Source organism: Vidua macroura, chromosome 1 (assembly GCF_024509145.1).
Source record: "Vidua macroura isolate BioBank_ID:100142 chromosome 1, ASM2450914v1, whole genome shotgun sequence".
Lineage (NCBI taxonomy): Eukaryota > Metazoa > Chordata > Aves > Passeriformes > Viduidae > Vidua > Vidua macroura.
Window position 1 is genome coordinate 27,211,895 of NC_071571.1, and position 24,122 is coordinate 27,236,016.

The 24,122-nt window shown below is 35.7% G+C and overlaps 1 protein-coding gene across 1 annotated transcript in view; it reads right to left on the reverse strand.

The window, feature by feature from the left end:
- The window catches only part of THSD7A (thrombospondin type 1 domain containing 7A), a 121,422-nt gene that overhangs the window by 10,271 nt on the left and 87,029 nt on the right, over positions 1-24,122 (reverse strand). The window contains exons 15-25 of the mRNA XM_053970462.1: positions 20,009-20,187; positions 16,147-16,152; positions 15,305-15,438; positions 14,539-14,692; positions 13,615-13,756; positions 13,025-13,140; positions 7,592-7,709; positions 6,717-6,862; positions 5,992-6,166; positions 3,720-3,893; positions 2,654-2,749 (exon numbers count right to left, since the gene is read on the reverse strand). Coding sequence (XP_053826437.1) covers positions 2,654-2,749; positions 3,720-3,893; positions 5,992-6,166; positions 6,717-6,862; positions 7,592-7,709; positions 13,025-13,140; positions 13,615-13,756; positions 14,539-14,692; positions 15,305-15,438; positions 16,147-16,152; positions 20,009-20,187 — 1,440 coding nt within the window. The remainder of the gene's footprint in view (positions 1-2,653; positions 2,750-3,719; positions 3,894-5,991; positions 6,167-6,716; positions 6,863-7,591; positions 7,710-13,024; positions 13,141-13,614; positions 13,757-14,538; positions 14,693-15,304; positions 15,439-16,146; positions 16,153-20,008; positions 20,188-24,122) is intronic.

The following is a 24,122-nucleotide window of genomic DNA, read 5'->3' on the forward strand; positions in this document are numbered from 1 at the left end:
TCTTCTGCTGCTACTGGGTCACTTTTACACATGCCTTTATGAATCAAGGCTTCATGTTAGTCTGAGATTTTACAAAGGAAAGCAGATTTATCAGTAAAGCATGTACTGAATGTTACAATATTGATGATATTGTGAGTTTCAGTCTTTTCCCTTTTTATACAGACCTAGTTTTCATTTCTACAGCTTTATATATAGTGCAGTTATTGTTATGGACCAGTACACACAGTCAGGATTTCACTATCATTTCAGCCAGAATTACTTTAAAATACATTTAGAATCAGTTTGAATTTACCTGTGTTTCCTTTTAGCTTGTAGAAGAGGGATATGAATCACATTGTTTAAAATTCATACTGCTACAGGAAAATTTATCATGCATCTCCCAAATTAATTCCATTTTTATACTGGTGTGATATGATGATAAAATCCTGATAGCTGAGGTTGGTCACAACCATAGCAGATGCAGTTAGTTGTGGTTATGTAGATCCAAGTGTTAACAGGATGGCTAGTGAAGAACAAAGAAAACCCTGCTGGTTGCCTTAAGTTTTCCCCTCCCTCAGAAAAGAAAATCATACATCCTAGCATACAAATCACATGCCTGTGGGAATCTATGTAATAAAATATCAGTCATCCAAGGAAGCAGAAGGAAAGAGTTGCCTCATCGCCCATGGGAAGAAACACCTTCGAGTAAAGAAGAATTATTCAACACAATGATATCATGCAAATAAGTAAATAGAAAAAGACCTTAAAATACCAACAGAACTCACAATACTTATTTAATAATGTCTGGATTAAAATACACTATGTTGAATCCAAATGTGCAGGAACAAGGCTGACAAGACACAGTAATCAGAGATATGGGTTGCTTGTGAATCAAAATAAGTGATCTCAATTTAAATCAATCATGCATGTGCATCTATCACCTCAATGAGCTCATAAATACTGTAAGTATTCATGAGCTCAATATATACATATATACATATATACTGTAAGTATATATATATGTATATATTATACAAAACACTTTCAGAAAATGTACAAATTAAAATTAAAATCTGGTTCACTACTGTATATTTAATGTAGAGAAGTTCCCTCTACATTATATTTTAGTACAATAGAATATTACATTTAAGTGCTGTGCTTGTAAACTATCATAAAATCCATGAAAACTATAGTTTTGCATTTAAGAGAAATATATGAAAAATATAGTTTTGCGTTGCACAGAGACCAGTGATTTCATGTGCTGGAATATGCCATTAATCTTCCTTTCAAATCAGAAAGTTATCACAGCTTAAAGCCACATACAAACAAACTTTGAAAAAAAAGTGATGCAATTTAGGTCTGAGATTTGTCTGCCTTGGAGGTCCTATTATGAAAAATCTGCCAATAATATACTGTCATACATTCATCTTTCCTAGAATTTATCACAAGGCTGTATTCAGTCACATCAGAATAAATTATTATTTTCATGTGACTGACTATGATTTATGAATATATTCTGATTTTAACATCTCAGAACCATAATCTCCAAGATGCTATTTACTTCAAATCCTATAGGACCTTTCATAGATAATATCCTATATTAATCTCAATAAGAATTCTCTCTTAGAGTTTTACTTACCATAGAAACATCTTAGCTAAGCAGGAAGCAATCAAGGTTCATGAATAATGCCCTGCTGCAATTCTTGTGAACAAGATGTGTTTTAATAGTCCTACACCACAAGGTAAGATTTGCAAGAGACTTTGAGCTATTATTTCAACACCTTGTAAAAATAATACAAATATTTTATTTCTACTGTTACAACAGACAGTAGTGGTGGACTCCACCATGAATAAGTATTGTGGTGGCAATAAATAACAGCCCCTCCGCAGTGACTGACCTGACAGCAGCTGGCATTGAGGATATGTTTACAGTCTCTGTGATTCTTTTACTATGACTTGGTCTGACACAAAAATGATTTAAATAAATGCATAACTCTTAGCTTAAATGAATCCCTATTGCCAATATATAAATCAATATAAATAGATTCATATGAAGGTTTTCTTCTGAGATCTCCGCTGTTCCGAATTTTTTTTTTTTTTTTTTTTTGCTTTGGTTTGCACAAAAAGTCACAACATCCCATAGCAGTCCACTGTGTATCTTGATACAGATTTATAGCATTGAAGTAAAGAAATAAACTCACATTAGCACATTTATTAAAATTTTATATTTTGTAACTTTAAGGAGATATATCATATATGGATGATATTATCAAGCTGTGCAACTTTCTTTGCCTTTGTATAGGCATTGAAATGACCTGTAATACACAAAAATTGTATTTGTTGTAAGGCCTGAAATTTGAAACCGTACATTTAGAAGTGTAAAGATGCCTATGGTAAAAAAAAACCCAAACATATACACTGTAAAACATTTCAGGTCCACTACAGAAGATAACACTTATATTTACTTTAAGCATTACATGCTGCATGAATCTATAAAAGAAACAGCATCTTTAATATGCAAAAAGATGATGATTTTGATTCATACCCCAGGAAGTGTTTTTAGCAGATCCTTTTAAATTTTTTTTTCAGTTTGTTAGGAAAACACATTATCCACTTGTTTTCCAGGGTTTGTTTTTTTTTTTTTTTTTTTTGTGTATATAAAAAGAGTAGTTACCTGTGACGTTTAAACCATCTGACCTTTGGCACCACACGGTCCGAGAAGATCCCTTCCATGGGCTAGCCATCCACTTGTACTCATAGCACTGCCCATCTGCACAGAGAACATTTGCATTTCAAGAGCTTCGATGACAAGGTTTTAGACTACCACGGGCAGCAGCCACACTCATCAGCTGACCATACTCATTTTGTGGCCACACCCATTATGATTAATGGCTTGTACAGTTGTTAATTAAGACCCTTTCTCCTTAATCCAGAACTGCACCACACACGTGGAGCTCCCAGGGTCTCCTGCACTTACTGGACATGCAGAAAATAGACCAGATGTGTCCGAGACACTAACTAGGTTTATGAGCAATGCAGTAAACTGGTACAAGAAATGTTTCCAATAAGCTCATATTGGTTGTGGCCCATCTGTTGTGCAAACCTCATTTAGGGGTCAGGTTCCTTTTCTGGTAACACTGAGCTTCAGTCAGTGCTCGGCAAAGTGGCCAGGCCTGCATCTGGCTTCATGTCTCGTCTCTTCTGTGCACACCTCATATGGTCTGGCATGAATCATGGAGTCCTTCTGCACCTTAGCTCTCTATTATAAATATAAAATTCTTTTTTGTCTGATCTGGCCTCTGGCCTCTGAAGGCGGTACAGGAAACTACTTTTTTTAGACAATTTGTCTATTAGCAGTGGTAAGCATGGCTGAGATATTTTAATGACATTGTCATGCAATTAACAATTCAAAGGGTAGAGAGAAATCTAAATCTGGTTATGAATCAAAAATCAGAGATTTCTTCTTGTTAATGTTACTAAGTGTATTTTACCATATAAAAAGAAATGTCATTATTTAAAAAAATAATTCTAGAGGGTTAACATACGATAGTTACCACTTGAAAGTTTTTCTCTTTACAGTTGATATATGTAAAACAACAATTTAAGTGCATCTGTGTTTATCAAATCTGCATTTGCTTAAAATTGATAACATGAACAGAAAGAAAACAAAATTATGGTTGTTTTTTTGGTTGTTATTTTTTTCTTACGGGAACCAGCCTGACATATATTTTGGTGCTTACCATTGCATGGTCTTGTTTCCAAAGCCTGTTCTGGACAGAGATGTTGATTCTCTAAGTCCTGAATGATCACTGCTCTAGATCGGACTTGTATTCCTCCAAAACCAAGATCTTCACCATTAAAACATGTTAGCTGGCAAAGGCTCCATTCTGACCACTCTCTCAAGTAACAGTCCCCTGTCAAAGAGCAGTTTTATAAGATGAATGATCATTGTATGTAAAGAGTTTTTTACACTGAATATGTCTTAAAAAAAAAGGCCCAAGTACAGTTTCTTAATTTTCCTTCTTTTTAGTTCCTTTCTTTTCTCTTTTTAAACTTGACTCATAGTGTAGAAATCATAACATGTTGATCTTATCTGCATGTCTATGTCATAGAAAATATTATAAAGGTTATACAAGGGCCCATTTGTTCTACAGCAGTTTTAGTTTCTTGTAGCATTCCCATGAGATCACCCTCATTATAAATCTCTTTGCAATGCTCTACCAATGTCTAGATTTTTGTACATTTTAAGATATTTTGCATTGTATGTCTTATGCTAAATTTACTTTTTCTTTTCAATTAATCTTTGATCTTAGAAAACATTCTCTAGTATTAAGAAGATTAATTATTGCTTATCTTTCTCTAAATAGACGTAAAAGCAACTGATGGAAAATCCTTTGCAATAAAGGGAAATGGAAGCATGATTAAAATGTCTGTTCTTGCTATTTCATGTTAGGATAATAGACCTGTAGAATTCTATAGTGTAAAACTGAAAAATAAAATTATACTAATGACACTAATTAGCACAATCAGCTACATTTAATATTTAAGGAAGATCCGAGGCACAACACAAAGAAACAATTTTGTTAAAACTGCAGTTGAAAACAGGACTAGATTGTGCACAAACTCATAAATAAACCTCTTAGTTCTCATTATTTCAGTGAGAAAGTCATTAAAAATTCATGCTACCTTGCATTATACTGATGACAGATATAATCAGTACTGTGTTGACCGGATGCCTGATTAATGAAGGAATTTTATTTGCCAACCTTAGGAAAGCATGCAAAGAAATGAATAATTGACGAATGATGTATACATAATAGGAAAACAAGTAGTGATTTTTGGAAACATTAGCTGGAGCATATCATTAGCACATCCCCACAGGGCAGTTATTCTTGCTGGCTAAATATGAAATTGTTGAAGAACAGGTCCCTGCTCAGCAAAATTTTTAAAGCAATCAGTAAGCAGCTATATTTTTTTATAAAATTCACTAATATGAAAACATAACTACAATCTTTGTATTCTTCCAGTTTCCATCTAAGAAGAAAAAATACATGAAAATTATGCAATTGGAATGCTATGTACAAAGCAGTGATGGAAATATCTCCATTTTTTATTAATTTCTATTTATTGAGATAACTTTACCTTCAGTCCAATCTGATATGAACTGGGAAAAAAAAACTCTGGGAAAGAGGAGAGTTTCAAGAGAATGAAAATAGAGTATTGGTATGAAATTATAGCTACATTAGAACTGAAGGAGTTTATCAACCTCTTCTGAAGATTCATCATTAATAGCTACTAAAAAACAGCAATATACTTCAAATTCTATAAGTAAGTGTTTGGAATGAACTGGAGGGATTTTACTGGAAATTAAACAGATCTTATATGCTCTTAATCCTTCTCAGTATGAACATCATGGACCTGATCATTCATAAGAGCTCCTTTAGATTCAGTTCACAAAGGCAGTTGTAGTGCATGGCACATCCCTAAAGCTAAACAACTACAGGCACTCATGTTTTCTCAGAGACCAAAACTTTAGTTTCATTTGGAATAGAACCTCTAAAGAAAAAAAATGAGATGCCTTAGCTTATCTTCCTTAGACACCTATAAAAGGCATCAAGTTTTTAGCCACTGTTAAAAGTATTAATAAAGCTGTTAGACAGTCTGTCTACACACTTAACACTAATATTTAGCTGTAAACCAACACCCTTTCTTATAGAGTTAAATACAGGTTTTATTTCAATGGATTTTGTGAAAAAATATATACATCTTAGATATAATCTGTGACTGACAGATCATGCCTTTTATAAATTTAAAATCTAGTATTTTTTCTAATTGATTGATTATCATGAAGCCATTCCTAAAAAGTAACTCTGTTGGTCATTTGATAGAATAATCCAATCAGTAAAGCAGATGAAAAAGATTTAATTGCCTGTGGCTAATGCTAGGCCCTAATAGCTAAAATGACACTGAAGCAATCTTGAAACGCAACATTTATTTGAAGAGCTTTGTTACCTGGACAAGGGAAAGTGCAGGTTTCCTCAAGTATTATCTTCTTATTACCATCTATAATAGGCTCTATTTCTCCACAGAATTCCTCATCTACTACTTTGCCAATATCTTCAATGGATCCGTCATAAACCACACAGGAGATGTTCCTCACACGCGTTCCCTCTCCACATTGAGCATCCTACAGAAGGAGAACATATATTGATTGATACTGAACAGAAGAAAGTACCAAAAGACTAGATCTGAGTTACATGTCACTCTATCTCCTATTATTTTTGCTTAACTATTTATTCATTCCAAAAAGGAGAAAAAGAAGACAAAAAAAAGAAGACATGGTTCATTACATCTGAAACGAAAAAAAACCCCAACCCCAAATTTCTGGTTACTGTTACTTGTTCCCTAAATTACAGAGCTAATTATGCTTTTGAATTGCAACCAGAGCAGTATGTCAAGTGAAGATATCTTATAATATGTGAAGATATTTCTGCTGATATTCTTTTACAACAGAAGTATTTAAATTATTAGCAAAGATGCTGCTCAGGTACCAAAGATTACATTTATACTCTGAATAACTCTAGGACACTGTTGCATCCATTGATAAATATGAAATCTAAGGAAAAAAAAACAAACTTTAGTTTTTGGATAAGAGAGATAGAAGCAAGTTGTTTACAGAGTTGTGATATGCCTGGATCCACACGTTCCATAACTTCTAAGTCCCATATGGCTTTTACCTCTACTTTGCATGTAGACCATTGACCATATTGCCATCGATAGCAAGGTTTTACTGGACAGGGTTTGAATTGCTCCATCTGAGAAGGACAAGGTCTCCCATCACCCTGAAATGGCTGATTTATGGTCCTTCTTCTGATCATTTTTCCTGTAACAAAAACAGCAATATAACTAAAAACAAAGCGGTTAGACAGATTTATTCCTCAAGATGTTCTATTTTGCTGAAAAGTATTGTGTTTGAATAAAGAATTTTTTTTCCAGATTTGACAAATTGAATTATAAAGCTGATCTGTTGGCTCTTGTCTGTTACATGGATTCATATGTTCTAAGTCAGATATTTTATAGTCTGTCATTTGTTTGTAGTGTTAGAAGTGCAGGAGGATGTTTGATTAGGATTGCTCCTGTAAAAGCAAACAAAAGCAGTAATTTCCTAGTTCAGAAGCCTGAAGAAAAGTATTCTTTATGAATGTGATGAGATGTTTGTCCATTTAAGTGGAGACTCCTGCTCTTCATCTGCAGCTTGCTGCTAGAAGAGGCCAGCATGCTGTGTTCCTCCCTCAGTTAACCCAGAAACATGTGTCCCATAATTGTCTGATTCCAGCAAACAAGAGCTTGCAACTGTCTGTCACTATCTGTGTGGGAAACATTACATGCAGATTTTGCAGAAGATGGAGGATTCTTCACTCAGGCCCAAAGAAAATTAAAATACAATAGGCTTATGCAACAATTATATCCTCTTCAATTGTGAGTGATATGCTACCCAGCTTCACTGAGATATAGGTTCTACATCAAATACTTATTTATATAAGGAAAGAGGAATTCTCAGTCTGAAAGAGGAATTCTCACTCTTTAAAATATGCTAAAGGTATGTACTGACCTGTAAGGCCACATGTTTGAGAGCACTCAGACCAAGTAGACCAGTCAGAAAGCTGACAGTTCACAGGACATTCTACCATGCAGGACATATTCATTTGCCATGTCTTTTCCAAACCAAGCTGAAAGAAAATGTCAAATGGTTAGCATAAAACTCCAGGTCTGTATCAGTGCATCAGTGCAAGGAAAAAAGTAACAAGGACATTTAAAATTCTCACTTCAAGACAGTCCTAAAGCATATACTGATCTTTATATACATGCATAAATCCCATTTTCATCAATCATTTTCTAAACTAGAACCTATAAATGGAGGGCTTAGTCTCTACACTATTACTTTTTACAACAGGTGAAGACCAAAACGATTTATGAAGTATTTTGAAAGAGGAATGCAAAAATACTGAACAGCTATTAATAAGTGAATTGAAGTGATACTAGAAGCCAAGTTTAAAACTAGCAAAAGGAGGAGGATGAACATGCACTAGATATTCAAAAGATGTTGCAGATGCTGAAAGTTTACAGGAGCTCAAGAGAGACTGAACAAGTTAATGGAAGATAAATCTGAAGGTTTAAGCACACAGAAAACCCATCAGGCAAATGCAGTTCAAGAGCTGAAAACAGGTGGAAGCTGTGAAAGGAGTAAGGGGAAACTCTTGTATGTTTGTGCTTCTTACTCTTCCTAGGGCATCTGCTTATGCCTCTCTTGTTTTCTTCCTAATGTGCTGTATAAGTGCATGATTGTTCTATTCTATTCTATTCTATTCTATTCTATTCTATTCTATTCTATTCTATTCTATTCTATTCTATTCTATTCTAATCATGCTATCCATACAAAGATATTGACATAACACTGACAAAAAAAAAAAAAATCAAAAAAAAAAAAATTGCATTTTTCTCTGAAAAACTTTGTAAAAAACCAGAATCCTCTAACATCCATAATGTAAAAGCTTCAGCTGCTGGAGGAGTCTGAGAGAACGGGACAGAGAAATTAATCTCAAGACTCAAGTTTTCCTAAAAATATATTCTATTCTCAGTTTTTCCCCAGGTATGATTCAACATAACACCCCACCCTGGGGAAGAAAGAGTTTTATAATCATGTTCAGGACATGGCACAACAACTACATGGTCCTTTGGTCTGATCCTGGACAGCCATTTCTATGTTCTTATAAACTCACACACTCCATATTTTCCCCATCCATGCAAAGAAAGAGATATTCTCACTACCACACATGAGAATATATCATGCAAGATGAAATGTGACTGATGGCAAAAATATTAGCATAATAATGCCTGCATCCTGCATAGATGAGTTAAAAGGGTAGGTCAGCAATAGGGTGTATGATCTAAAGTGTGAAAGAAAATCAGTCCTGCCAACATGAACAGATCTACAGCTTTCCAGCACAAAGGACTGTCCTTTTCACTGGACCTCACCAGCAGACCTTGAGCATCATTGAGACATTTCAGAATCCTAGGCAATTGTGAATATCTTTAACAAGAAAAAATCCCCACCTAGTTAAAAAAAAAAAAAAAAAAAGTGCAAACTAGACATTTCAAAACCTATTAATTTTAATGACTGGAAAAGAAAAGTTAATTGTATAAAACCAGCATTTAAGACTTTAAAAAGGAGATAAAGCCAGTATTTCCTACTAAAAACAAGCATAGAACAATAATTAGGCACAACATTAACATGTCCTCCATAAATAAACTACCACAAGTAGTGAAAATATCTCCTCCTGATAGACTCACCAAGTTTTAAATTTGAGTTTGCATTTATTGACACAAATGAGGGTTTAGATGTCTGTTTGCTTTTATACATCAAAAAATAAGTTCTTGGCTTTTCTTGGTGGTTCGGTATAGCCTTGATTATGCAGCTATCACACACAGACAACACCTGAAACCTTTGGATAATCTGGAATTTGGATGATTAGGAAGCTAGAGAACCCTCTTTGAAGTCCATATTTGTGTTAAACCTTCTGAGCAAAGGCTTTACAGCCTGCTGAATTGATTCCTGCCAATTATAGAAACATGACTGCTCTCTTTCAATTCTGGTCTTCTCAGCTGGACTTTAGCAGCTCAAGAGGGAAAAACCCAAGAAAGATATTAACAGTGAAGAGGAGAAAGCTGAAGGCCAGATTACCCACAGTGACCTCCTATTTGCATGTCTTAGATACTGAAGTGCTGCTTAAATAGATCTGGGGAACAACTGACAGGTTGCAATTCAATAGTATTCACATATTCCATTCTCATCCCTCTCCTTCCTTGAACTGATGAACCACAATTCAACTTCAAAAGCTTAGAAAATATTTTAAGAAGTGTTCAGTAGCTTCCTGACCCTAAAGCTTTTGTTCTGGATGAGCTGTGGTTTCTGACTCAACAACCTCAAGTAATGAAAGCTACCCCTGTGCACTCCGTGCTTCTGGTCACACATGCCAGGGGCAGCAGGTGGCACACCAGCATGCTCCTTAAATCCTGTGATCCACAAGTACTTGTATTAGTTTATAGGAATGTTTGGCACTAAAGATTAAACACTGCTGCTGGAGGTTAATTATGTAATCTGACAAGCAGACTATTCACCAATAAACCAGAAAATTCTGCTTTTTAATGCAGACACAACTGCTGGTTTCTAGGCTTTTATCATCTTTAATTAATGGTAAATGAATGAAAATAAGTTTATAAAAAGGAATATGAACAGGATCGGCTTGCTTTAGGTGATTTGATTTTTAAATAGTCAAAGAAAGAGAAGTCAAGTTCTTGTGATAAGTAGAAACCAAACAATCCAGTATTACTACACTTTCAGAGTTTGAAGATAACTACATTAACATAACTAGGACTTGGAAATAAGCTCTGGAAATTGTTTTATCTTGGCAGTAATCAGGATGACTGGTTACTTCTTTAGCTGATCAACTCAAACACAAGATCATATGGACACAAAAGGAAACCACAGCACAGGGGCTCAGATGGAATGTTAGTATTTAACTCTGCTGATTCTCATACCTGGAGATGGTTATAGACAAAATTCAGCATGAAGGGTTTTTTTTATATATGGCTTTGTTACTTTCTTGGAACTATATATTATATAGAAACTTACTGCAATAATGAGTCCTAATTTCTTAGGGATCAGTGTAGGTTTATCTATTATGAGCTCTCTTCTTTGCATATAATAATAAGAAACATAATTCAATAAATGTACCTACACATAAATTAGCAAATCTTTACTCATACATCTGGTATAAAGCTTTATAGAGAGTTCAGAGAAAATTCATTAGCTAGGTCATTACAAAATTACTTCATATTTTTCCTATTCATCAACTTTTCCAAGCACATGCACCTTATTTTGAACTTCACTTAATATTTCTGCACTGCATTTATAATGCAAAAACACAGTGGAACCCCCCACCCTGAAGGATCATTAGAAAGAAGTGTGTAGTATGTATTCACGTTTTGATAATTTCTTGAATACTCTCCTCTCATGACCTGCAAGGTCACAGAGCTGGCTTTCAGATCTCTAGAGTGAAGAGTCTGCTAAGATCTGAACAGCTTGGCTTTCCTGTTAATCAGGTTAAAGGGTTTTACTTCTCAGTTATAGGATCAGCCTTTGACCTTGTTGGACCACTGCTTACACATCCATAATTCAACAAATAGTCTTAACTGTGTGACTAGGGAGTGGATCAGAGCTTTCTACAAGATGTATCTCTATATGATCTGTTGATAAATCCAGGACATCACTGCAGTGTTGTCTGTTGACCGGTCATTTACAGCAAGTAGCTCTTGAGATATTATATTATTTCCCTCATTATTCCTCAGAAAAATAAACTTTCAGTTCTTAAATGCAGGAAAACTCAAGAGGTTTTCTGAAATGAGATTTTAGTGTAAAATGTAATCACTTCAAAATGTTGTTTTAAATCTTTGCTTAACAGGAATAATTTCTTGGTTTTATAGTAGAAGAAATATAATTTCCCATAAAATCAAATAAGTAATACTTTTTTCTGTTTAAATATTTATTTGGATGGATATTTTACATCATGTCTTGTTATTAATTAATCGATATTGCAACCTCTTAGAAATGACAGACATTTCTTTCTCTTTTCTAACACATTAAAACATTATAAAAAACATTAATGCATTGCCTTTTTAACTTCACAGCAACTTGCTGGTAGGCAGTCATACCCTGAGTAAAAACTTGAGACATAATTTTTGCGGCTGTCCCATTCCTGGAAGTGTTCACAAGGCCAGGTTGGAGGAGGTTTTCAGCAACCTGCTAGAGTGAAAGGTGACCCTGACCACAGAAGGGGCTTTGATCTTTAAGGTGATGATCTTTAAGAACCCTTCCAACCCTAACCATTTTATGATTCTGTAAAATTATTAGATTTTATTAAAAACAAAGAACTACAAGGGAAGGAGGAACATGGGACAGAAGTAAGTGTCGGCTGAAACTCTCTGCTTTTGATAAGAACTTATTGATTCAGGAATCCAGAATGTCAGAGGAGATTGGAGAAGTTTAAGTAGGTCAGATACACCATTACAAAATTATAGTCCAAAGTAAATGATGAGTTTCCTGACTCCCTCCACTTCTGATGAGACTTTCCTATGGACACATCCTGAGAGTAGCTAGTAGCCAGAAGAGTGCCACAGAAAAGCTGTTGGTGCCAAAACTGTTATGGGGGCCTTTCCCCCTTTGTCAGTAATTTTATTTCCGATGTCATGGTGGTGGGGGAATGGCAGCTGAAACAAGTGCTGTTACTTTCCATCAGAAATGCATGTAGAATTGCCCTTAAAGTAGTTGGTGTTGTTGTCACATTTTTTTACAGACTCCATGCAATTGAAAGCTTTAGGATTGACCCACAAAATGTCAGGAAACCAGTGCTGTCAAACTGTAGGTTAGTTTGAACATTTGCAAAATGGCTCTTTCAAAACTTAAGGGCTCCTGTCTGCTAGCTTGTGATCCATATACGCTCCTGCTTAATATTATATTCATGCTGCACATTTTTTCACACTAGCTTGGGTATTTTTTGCAACACACAGCTGGATACAAGAAGTTAGAATTCAGCCCAGCTGCAAAATGACACGTGAAGAATATTTTCCAACACATTGAGTAAATGATTGATACTGGCAGGTGTCCAAGACTCCATGCAGAAGTTGTATCAAATTAGAATTATGATTAGTATTCTGATTGAGATTTATTACCTTTATTCTACTTTATTAATTATTGTTTCTAAGTAATTTCCTTCAGGACATAATAATTAGCATATGTTCATAGGGGCACTTAAAAGTAACCAAAGAAAATAGTATAAAAATCAGTTGATGGCTCGGTTCATTTCAGAGGTACTTAACAATCCATGAATAGTGTTGCAAAACATCTGGTGAAGATGCCATACAGCTAAGTTGGCTCAGTATTAATTAGCACCATTAGAAGGGAGCTTTCTCACAGGTACCCACTCACCTCTTCACAGTATTTCAGGTCAACCGATTTGCCATCACTGCGAACGCAATCGAGCATCCGCGTTTTGATACCACTGCCACAGACAGCCTTCTCGCTGAGCTGACACGTGCTCCAGTCTGCAAAGGAGGAATTCATTAGCATTGCAGACTTTCAGATAGAATTCATAATGATCCAGTCTCCCACCTAATTCTGATGGCCTAAAATAACTCTCACAAGCAACTTTTACACATGCAAAGGCTCACAGACCCCAGCTGCTACACATTTTTGGAAACATTGACCTTTACTGCAAATAGTCAGTGTCACGGAACCTTCCTGAAAAGTCCATATTTGGTTTTGTCTGTATGGATTTTTAGTAAATCACAAAATTATATGAGTAATACTTTTTCTGGAGTTACAGCATGTACATTTTACACACAAATTCTCAATATAATATTTTATCTGAATCAAATAGCCTGAATCAGCTTTCAGTACAAGTTCCGCAGCTGTGTCTAGGTAAGAATGGAAAGCAGAAAATCCATCCTGTAAGGTGAATGGAAATGAGATGTAAGATGTGGTCCTAGGCTGTCACTAGAGCATAATAACACAAATACCTGTCACATTGTAGTCATAATGGTAGCAGTTCTTGTTCAAAGTGCAGGCTTCTGCCTCGGTGGCAGCAGGACAAGGCTTTCCATCATCTGGTTGTCTTAGGCATTCAGCTGACCTTTCACGGACACTACTTCCATTGCATGGCTTGAAAGTAAGATTGGAAACAGTTTAAATATTTTGGCACCCTGATACCACTTTATGCAGCAATACAACAACCTTTTAAATAATCCCGTCACAAAACACAAGTGTAAAATAACAGGTTCCTGCTAAGAGAAACCCTTCTCTTTAACCTAACTTGGTAACACCATTCTATTTTCCTAACCAGTGTGTATTTCAGTATTAGTACTTTGGAACTATTTCACTCAGAAACAGGATATTGAGATGCTCACTTTCCAAATGTTATAATCTAGTGCACCAAAGCCTCTCAGAGGTCCTGAAACACTTTTTGGTGGTTTTTTTTTTTGGGGGGGGGTTGACACTTCTTTTTGAAACTCCTGTCAGGAAGGAAGGGGAGAGGAGACCCAAAATTACTTTTCTATACTCAGTCTTGATCTGCCGCCTTCATTACTCGTACCAGGATAGTGACATTTTTAGTTCAGTAACTGTGCTGCTATGCAGAGGCTCAGAGCTAGGCTCAAAGACAAGCTCACAAGCCACTGCCAAAGCTATTCCACCACAGAGAAGGCACCCCACACTGGGAAGAGAGACCACTGGGCACATTTTATTTTGTGTTTTGGAAGAATTTAGCTTAATGGAAATTACTGTCACACTTCATTTGCAGCCAACACAAAACAACCCTAAAGATGACACTATATATAGATATTTAAAGGTGTAATCAGTTCAGCATCTTTGCAAAACACATCATACATACACTTTTAAAGTATCCTCCCAAAACTATAATTGTGGCACTTCAGTATACTTCTTACCAAAGAACACTGAGACCACGATCCCCATTCAGACATAACACAGTCCTCAGGACATGGCAATATGCATTTTCTAGCACCAAGTGGCATATCTTCAGGATCACACAGATAGTCTTCTACTGTGTCAGAAGGACCATCCACAGTGTTTAGCATGCATCTGGAAAAAAGAACTGCACATAAACTTCATTTTCCATGGATTTTGTACAGTATGTCTTCTACAGTATTCTGAGGCATTTTAACATTTTGTCAGCACATAAATGAAATAAGTATTGATCTATGAATACCCAAGAAAAGCTGAAGAGTCAAAAACAATCCTTGTTTTCACAGATGACAGCAACATAAAGGCATGCACATAATTTAGATAATCCCTATCAGTGATTCCCCTGGGCAGGTGATTTGCTTGACATTAGCTTACCTCTAAACCAGAATAATGCAAATCATCTATGGTTTAGACATATTTTGTGCATACTTCAGCTGATAACTTTAAATCCAGAACTATTAAAACTTCAAAATTTTTATATTCTTAGTATTAATCCTTAATATACACAGATGCCTTTTAATTACCAATAGATTAAATTAGGAATCAAGGTCTATATCCATAACAAGTACACAGAGTCATATTGCCCTCCCGAATCTATTCTGATTTAAATCAGCCAGGCTCCAGGTCTGGACTCAACACTAGGCATTACATAGAATTACATCAAATTAAATACAGCCAATACTGAAGGTGAAGATTCTTTAAAGTGAAGGAGGAACAATACTGTTTTACCTGACTTTCCTTGTTTGAACACCTTCTCCACAATTCTCTTTTAAGTCCACATTGGTCACCTTGCAGACACTCCAGGGCTCAGTAACCCATATGTACTGGCTGCAGTCACTGTGGCAGGGGACTACCTCATACACCTGGAATCCACATTCAGTGTCAGTTTTGGTGCACACAAGTAAGATAAACGTGCAAAGTGATCATACAGAAAAAAGAATTAATGCTCTTGGGAAGAATAAAAAATATGAACTCGATGAATTAGAAACTGTAGTAATAATACAGATTAAATACTTGCTAGAAAACTACTGAAATAACAAAAAGACAGAAGCTATTGAATGCTGGATTCTCTGGTTTTCTCTGTCACTAAGCCCATGCTGTGCCATTTCCACCAAAAACATCAACAGAACTAGCATAAAGTCTGTAACTAGGCTAGCTCATGAGTACAACTTTTTAAAAAATGCTGTTAAAACTCTGCTAGCACAGAGTTTTAGCTCTGTCCTTCACATCTCTTCTCTACAATTCCACCCCACTATTATATTATTATCCCAATTATTAGTTGTGGGGGTTGTATTGCTAAGGAGAGGTGACCTCAAGAGAAATTATACCAATATATATTGATTCACTTTATTTATTCATTGTGTACGCTTAAAATCACTCTAATGTATTTGTGTACCAGAATTAGTATTAAGTTTAGATTTGAATACAAATTTTTAAATGGCATCTCATATATAGTAATTTCTAGTGTTCCATGTACTGACTCAAACATACATTACAAAATACAGGACAGACAACACATGTTGAGCAAAAAGCATATGTTGAGCTTAAATCTCTATTTCATAAACACTTACCTGTGCCTGAAGAAAGTATTTTCATGAACCGAAAAGAAAGAAAAAAAGCAAAGAGAAAAAGTTAGAATTGTTAAAGTGAAGCAAAGATATTTTAATGGAATCAATTTAGACACAATTTCATTATAGACAATATACAATTTTATTATAGACAATATTGTGTTACTTCTGCAAAGAAAAAGTCATTAATTTTTTCTCTTTGATGTCCTTTGCTGTCATAAGGTAATTTGCAAGAAGTTTGCCCTTGGAAGAAAATAAATTTTATAAATCACAACTGGTAGGAAGAAACTGTATATTACCTAGTCTCTTGGTTAGATAGTTGAACAGTTCTCCCTTTTTGCCTATAATGAGCATCAAACTTTTACACAGTAAGGAATCCAGTCTCTCTTAGATAAGAGAAAATCCTCAGTGTTTTTGGAGGGCACTGGACTTCTCTATCAATTGAAATTCTTCTGACAGCATTAAATGCAATAGATTCAAAGAAATAAATGAAACTGTCAATTCTCATCCTTCCAAAGTTCCTAAGTCCTTCATGGAATATCTTAATTATGCATAAATTACTTCAAGCCCACTGCCTTGAAATTATACCAGCTAATTTGACATATTATTCTAGGTATCAAGTCAGCACAACTAAAACTGCTGGACAATCTAAGACTTGTCTTAAACAAGTTCTTGATTTCTTTTCAGCAACCCTTCTTGTGTAGAAAAAGATTACTGATGGTTTGATGGTTAACCTGCAACAAAATACCACAGGAAATAAAACACTTTGAACACTAAATGTGTACTCTGATCTCATATCACTATGCAGCTGATCAGCCCATGCACAAGACCACCAGCATAGTCAGCATTCTTGGGCCTTCTCTGAACTACATTAACAAAAAAAGGCATAAAAATGTGTGGCGAAAATGCATGTTAAGGGAGGTACTGGAGTCTGCTGAAAATTTCTTATTTAGAATTCTTCTCCAGAATTTCCAAAATGAGAATAGGAAAGCTTTAATTCAGAGAAATGTCTATATATCTGACTCTGGTTATCATAAGAAGAAGTACATAAACCCACACACTCAACAGCTTTTGCAGTAACATTAAATTTGGATATCTTGACAGAAAGCTAAAGGAGGATTTTATATTGCGTTGAACATGTGAGTAGTGTTCTCCTGACCTTACTGGCATTTTTGTAGCTATGACTGCAGGCCACAGCAGTTGGGTGGTATAAGAATTGCATGCTCATCCTACTCCTGATAAGGGGGGAAATAATGCTTGTAATCAATGAAAAGATGGATGTCCTTAATTTCTCTAACAGTCTCAGATTAGTCCCTTAATTTGAAACCATCTTATGGCCATTGACATGATTTTATACCACACCTGACTCTATTATTACTGTAATTATGATGTCTTTTAGCCTATTGAAGTGAGTACTGAGCAAGCTTTATTCAGCTGGAGTGTGGTTTGGGAGCCACCCTGGCATCCACAGCCCAGGACGAAAGACACTGAGTGACACATTCAGCTTTCACTGTGCTCAGTCCTTCCTCAAATCACAGGCACAGGTGTCAGCCCTGAGAGACACTGAAAGACTTCTTAACAAGGTCTTAAGCATTTTATTTCAGTGTTTCCCTAGCCTTACTAGAAAGTTTTCCCAAGGCTTAACCCAAATCTGCTTGCAGCAGTGTAAGCCCACTGCTTTTTATCCTATCCATGATGGCCATGGAAAATGGATTATTTCCTCCTTCTTTGCAACAGCCCTTTATGTATGTACTACAGACTGCCAGCATTCTCCCTCCCATCTCCTGTTCCCTGGGCTAGACAACATGTTGTAGTCTTTCCCCAGGTTCATAATTCCTAGATGGCATCTTACAGCATAGTTCTTCTGTAAATCATAGTACACATACTTGTGGGCACCAAAGATCCAATCTTACCACTATGGGTCATATGTATGCAAATAAGAATGTTACATATATAAGTAATAAACATGTAACTTCAACACATTATATTGAATTATTATTGAATGATGACTCTGAAAAGTCAGTTCTTTTCCAGCTGAATGGTGGATAATATTTAGTTTAAATAACTAATTCAAAATTGGAATATCTGTGTATGTTTCTGAATTGAAAGGGAATGTATTTGAAAATGAAAAATATAGGATCTATATTTTTTCACCATCCCTGTATTATCTGTGGAACGTCCTTCTCATGAAAGTACTATATTTCAATTTTATTTTTACAATAATTATACTTTGAATCAACTATATTATTTGGCAAATACCATGTAACCGCAAATCAAATGAGTCAGAGTACCGGCAGAGGGCAATAGTGTTGCACAGAAGTGGCGAACAGCCCTTCAGCAAAATCACCTTTGATGCAGAAAAATACAAGCCTATTATGTACTACATGAATATTAAAGGAGGAAAAAGACTTTTGTATAGACTATAATTTGCTCCTATTGAAATATGTTCCTCCTAATTTAAAGCATATTTACATGCTGACCCAAATCCAGCAACCCTCATTCTAGTACGTATTTTGTTAAAGCAGATCACAAACTTGGTTTATTAGCTGCGGTTAAACACTTATGATTTTCTAAATTAGAACTAATTACATCCCCTAAAGTAGAAAATTAGATCAACAAGCTATTTCATTTTGTTCTAGCAAAATGTCAATAGGATAATATTAAGTACATGCATTTTTATTCAAATGTAAATTGAGAGTACATTTTTTAAAAATCTTTTAATATTTACAGAAAAGACCATGTGGTTGTTTAATATGCCTCTGCAGACTAAATTAAATTCAACAGTAATATGAATATAAATCAACTTTGAATAGCATAAGTTAATTGACAAGAAATGCTTTTCCTTTCTAAAACTCTCCAAGGAAAGAAACTTCAGGGTTTAACTTGGGCCAGTGCTAAACTTGGTCCCAAAGACTAAATGCTTGTTAGCAGTCCAAACATTCCAGCTCTCCCAGGGTGCTCTTGGCTCACAATTTATGGTTTAGTTTCACTTGAAGAGGATCCAGACTATATGGTCAGACTGCTCCATACTGCAATATCAAGTGCAGTTTGTGGGACAACTGGGAAACTGACTTCAGAATTGTATTTGTGACTGGAACTGCACTATCAGGGCAAGCATACCCAAGAAGGTCAAGCTCCAGCTTGAGGAGAACCCACTAAGGGACACTGGGATGACTGAGAGTTTTGTTTTCTGATCTAAAATGGTCAGGGAGTGGCACTAAAAATCTTGCCAGTTTGAGCAACTGTAATGAGACATTTTATCCCCTGTCATATATTAGAAGATTAGAAGATTAGAAGGAACATTAAAGATCATCTAGTTCCAAGCCCCCTGCCATAAGCAGGGACCTTCCACTGAACCAGCTTGCTTAGAGTCCCATCTAACCAGACCTGGAACATTTCCAGGGATGAGGCATTCACAACTTCTCTGCATAACCCATTCCAGTGCCTCACCACCCTCTGAGTGAAGAATTTCTTGCTAATATATAATATAAATCTACTCTCAGTTTGAAGCCATTCCTCCTTGTCCTGCCACTACATGGCTCTGTACAAAGTTCCTCTCCATCTTTCTTGGAGAATCCCTTCAGGTAAGAGATCTTTGGAAACACAGTCTTCAAAATCTGCATGTAAGCATGTTTTATTGTCTGCAATCTGCAGTTCAAGAAATATTCAAAATTCTTGCAGATGAGGAAGAAACTAACACAGATCCTTTACTGCCTGAGGAATTCTAAACCAACACATACTCCTTCTACCTCCATCTGCTCCTTATATTTTACTGTTTTTTTACAGCAAAAAAAATACAGATAAAAAAAAGTTATTTGAAGTTTGGAAAAAGCTATATCGATAATGTAAAAATAAATCAAATTACCTGATTGACGTGATCTAGCTTTGGACAGGGTCTTCCACCATTGTAGGGTTTTTCACGAAGCCATTTAGACCGAACCTTTACCCCACTCCCACAGGATTTACTACAGCGAGACCAGTTGGACCACTCACTGAGCTTGCAGTCTGAGGGACATGGAATAATACAGGCTTCCTCAATATACCCTGTATGAATGGAAGAGAAAGTGAAATCTCTTCAGCATGTCAGTTTGTGACTTCTCCCTGAAGCCCTCGTCTGCTTCATTTAGATTCTCCAAAGTTTGACTTGACAGGACTGTGTGAATAAAGAGATTTCTTTATCATTAGGGATAAATTAAATTCTGCAGCAAATTGACACATATAGCTGGAGACTGTTAGAGTAGCAGCTGAGCATCCTCACTGCTTATCATCCCATCTGATTAGGATTCACACTCTCTAGATTTCAGCATTCGAACTTTCTGACAGCTACAGTGTAATTGACACTAACCATCTCTTGGCGGCATCATTCTTACTCTGCGAAATCATATGTGTAATTTTTTTAAGGAAAAAAGGTTTAATTAAAGGATACTCCACAACTGTATCAAGTAATTCAATTGCAGTTATGCATCAAAAATCCAACTGAGAAGAAATGCATCTCGCCAGCCTGGAGCAGGGGAACTTAACACCTTGTGACCCTTCTAAGGCTAGAAAGAGAGAGTAGCCTGCGACATTAATGATCTGCCGATTAACAACCATCTGCCTCCAGTAGCACACTGAATAATTGCACTGAATGGAAAAGCAGATGTTTGTTTTGGTTAAGTCATTGGTCCAGAGAGGTTGGAAGGGGGTATGACATGGTCTGCAGGGAGTAACATGAGGCCTCAATTCACTGAATAAGTGAAAATGGCTTTCTTTCAAAAGCAACATATGCCATAGCTCTACAATATGTGTAATTTATTCCAATATTTAAGGGAGAAGCTATAATACATCAAATAAAAGTTGGCCTTAACTGCATGTTTACTAAAACTATATCCTGAACTCTCTTCTTCTCTTTCCTGTGTCAGATCTGCAAAGTATTGACCATTAGCAAATGTTCACTTTATAGATTAAAAACCTGGGTGAATTTAAACTTGTATTAAAATATTTCATTAAAATATTTAATGAAAACAGTTGCAAAATTGGCACATACTTGGCTAAGATCATCCGCAAAAGATTGTCATAGTTTGCTAGACTTCGAATGTTTCAATTGTTTGTCAGATATATAGAATTTTTTAAATTCAAAAGGGATCAGTCTTTTCATCAGAGCTGAATTGTTTTTAACCTATGCTTCTAAGTAAAGTTGTTCTGTCTCTTCTAAAAACAACCAGTAACAACAAATCTTAAGGTTTGTAAAGAATCAAAACACATTTCAATTCTATATATCTATTTCTAGTCAATTTGTTGTTTTAGATATAGTTATTTTGTTTTAGATATAAAGAAAATAAGTTTAAAAAAAACCCCATACAGTAGCATTTATAGTATTTTATGGTCAAATTCAGGTGATGGTTTTATGCTGTATGGTTTTACATTATTTAGAAGTGTTAAATATTTAAATAAATATACAGAGCACATCCTGGACTTGAGCACTGTGAAACTACTGCTCACCAACCATATCTTCCTTAAAATGAGTATTAATAATAATATTCCAATTATTACTTTGAATATCAAGCATACTTATTAAATATATGCTGCCATGTGAGCAACCAGTTCAGTGAAAATATATGAAGGGGACACTGTGTTAGACAAAAAAAAAATTTTGAGGATCACATCCCTGCATATCAGAGATGCTGACATAGATTGCCCTGCAGTAGTAGATGCAAAATTAATTACGTTTCACCTTACCTGACATCTCTGAGTCCTAGAAATCTGATGCATCCTATCTCAGAGCTCCAGCCTGCACTGAAGTTTGATTGCATAAATATCAAAGTCTCTACCTTCACCAGAAATGTGCTTTCAACAAGTCCTATACAAAATCATGTACTCACACAATCAGGAAGCTACCGCATGAAAATGGAAAAACCCAAAGCAAGTTAAACAAAACAGTTCCCTCCAAACAATAAATGTTTAATGATACTTACTGTCTGATAGAACTAAGTGAAGATTTCATTGCTCTATGAAATTTCTTGTGATTCTGAAATGTTGCTTTTACTTTCAACATAACTTCTAAATAGTGCTTTTTTTCTGGAGAAACCTTTCTACTATAACACAGTTATGCCATTTACCATGTGTTAGAATTTCTAACTCTGGTAATTAAAGTCTGAAAAACCCAAATTCAAGTTGCTTTAAATATATTGTACATCCTTAAGGAGGTAGCCTGAATTAGTACAGACTGCTTCAGTAAGACTTTATTTTAATGTCCATAGACCTCTGAGATTGTCTTAGTAACTCTGAAAGAGATCTTCTCTGTTATCAAAATCCCGAAATACCACGGTATTTTGGCATTTTGATAACACTTCATAGCCTACCAAAAGAAGCCTGTGTGGAACATACTAAACTAAAATGATTGACAAATTAGAAATTATTTTGTTTCATTTCCCTTCAATTCATCCAAACAAGGGCAACAAGTTTAACAACATATTTAGAAATTTGCAGACAGAAGTTTTATCAAATACAGTATACTATATGCAATTGCCAGGTAACATTTTAATTACCCTGAGCTATATTTCAAGTGATTCCATAAACTATCAAATGAAACCATATCACTAGAGCAACCTTTATACTATCCATGAAATATCAACATTGAAGTCAGCCACTAGAACTGCCTTACCATAGAATGCAAAAAAGGCAAAACAGCATCCTACTACAGATATAGAGTCTTATAAAGAGTTATAGCATGGAAAACGCAACCTGCTGATATGTTAATGCATTTTGTAGAGGATGCAGTGGTCCAGATGACACTACCCACATACTCTATAATGAAAAAATACTGAACTGCAATCTTATACTGGGTCCTTAATCCTGCAAGCTTCATGGAATGGCTTCTGTTCACCATACAGCTCTTTCCTGTGTCATCTCCATGATATCTGGCCTATGATGCTCTCCTCTCCCTCTTTCCTATTTTCTCAGAAAAGTGTCAAGACCCAGACTCCACATACGAAAGTTAAACAGCTGAACAAGAAGAATGGAAAAGACATGTTGAGAAGAGAACAAGAATGGAGTCAATCAACGAAAGCACCAAAAAGGAGCTCTAACAAGGTAGGATCACTTGGAGATTCTGGAAGTGTAGAGCATTTTTGGAGAGTGGAGAGAAAAACACTTATTCTTTTGTAAGATGCAAGACAAGCATTAAAAAACTCCAAACCACTGGTATACTAACACTGTTAAGGAAGTCCACAAAGGAATTTCACGGCTTCTCCAAACAGAGAGAAAAGACAATAAATAAGAGAAGAACACAAAGATTAGATTATATATTAGAAAAACGTTCTTCACCCTGAGGGTGGTTGGGCACTGGAACAGGCTCCCTGGGGAATTGGTCACAGCACCAAGCCTGGCAGAGTTCAAATATTTGGACAATGCTCTCAGGTTCATGGTATGACTCGGGGTGTCCTCTGCAGGACCAGGACTTGGACTCCATGATCCTTGTGGATCACTGCCAACTCAGGATACAATTCTATGAAGTTACTTTTAATGTCAAAGAGTCAGAATTCAAAACAACAGAGAAAATGCAAAACAAAAGAGAGACTAAGCAGGAATAGAGCAAAGGGTAAGAAGACAGTGAGAGGGAAGAGGAAATAAATGGCTCAGAACATAAAGTCAAGAGAATTTTAAGGAGACACTACATGGAAACAAAGAAAGACAAGAAAAGAAATAAACATCCTGCCAAAAGTAATATCTTGGTGAAGCACAAACAGAACAAAATGCTCTCAAGAGCTTACACTGGCATTCTCTGGCCAGAGAGTGAAATGTAACAAAGAATGTTCTCACAAATCAAAATAGAGGACAAAGGAAAGCAATACAAACACTGTGCTCTCTGATTTGCATTCCATATGTAATTAGTATGCAGAATGAAAATGACCTTGTTATATATGACATCAAAAAGTTTTTGGCATATTCATCCCTTGGCATATATTTCCTCTCAGGGGCCTCAGTATTTTGCTCAACAG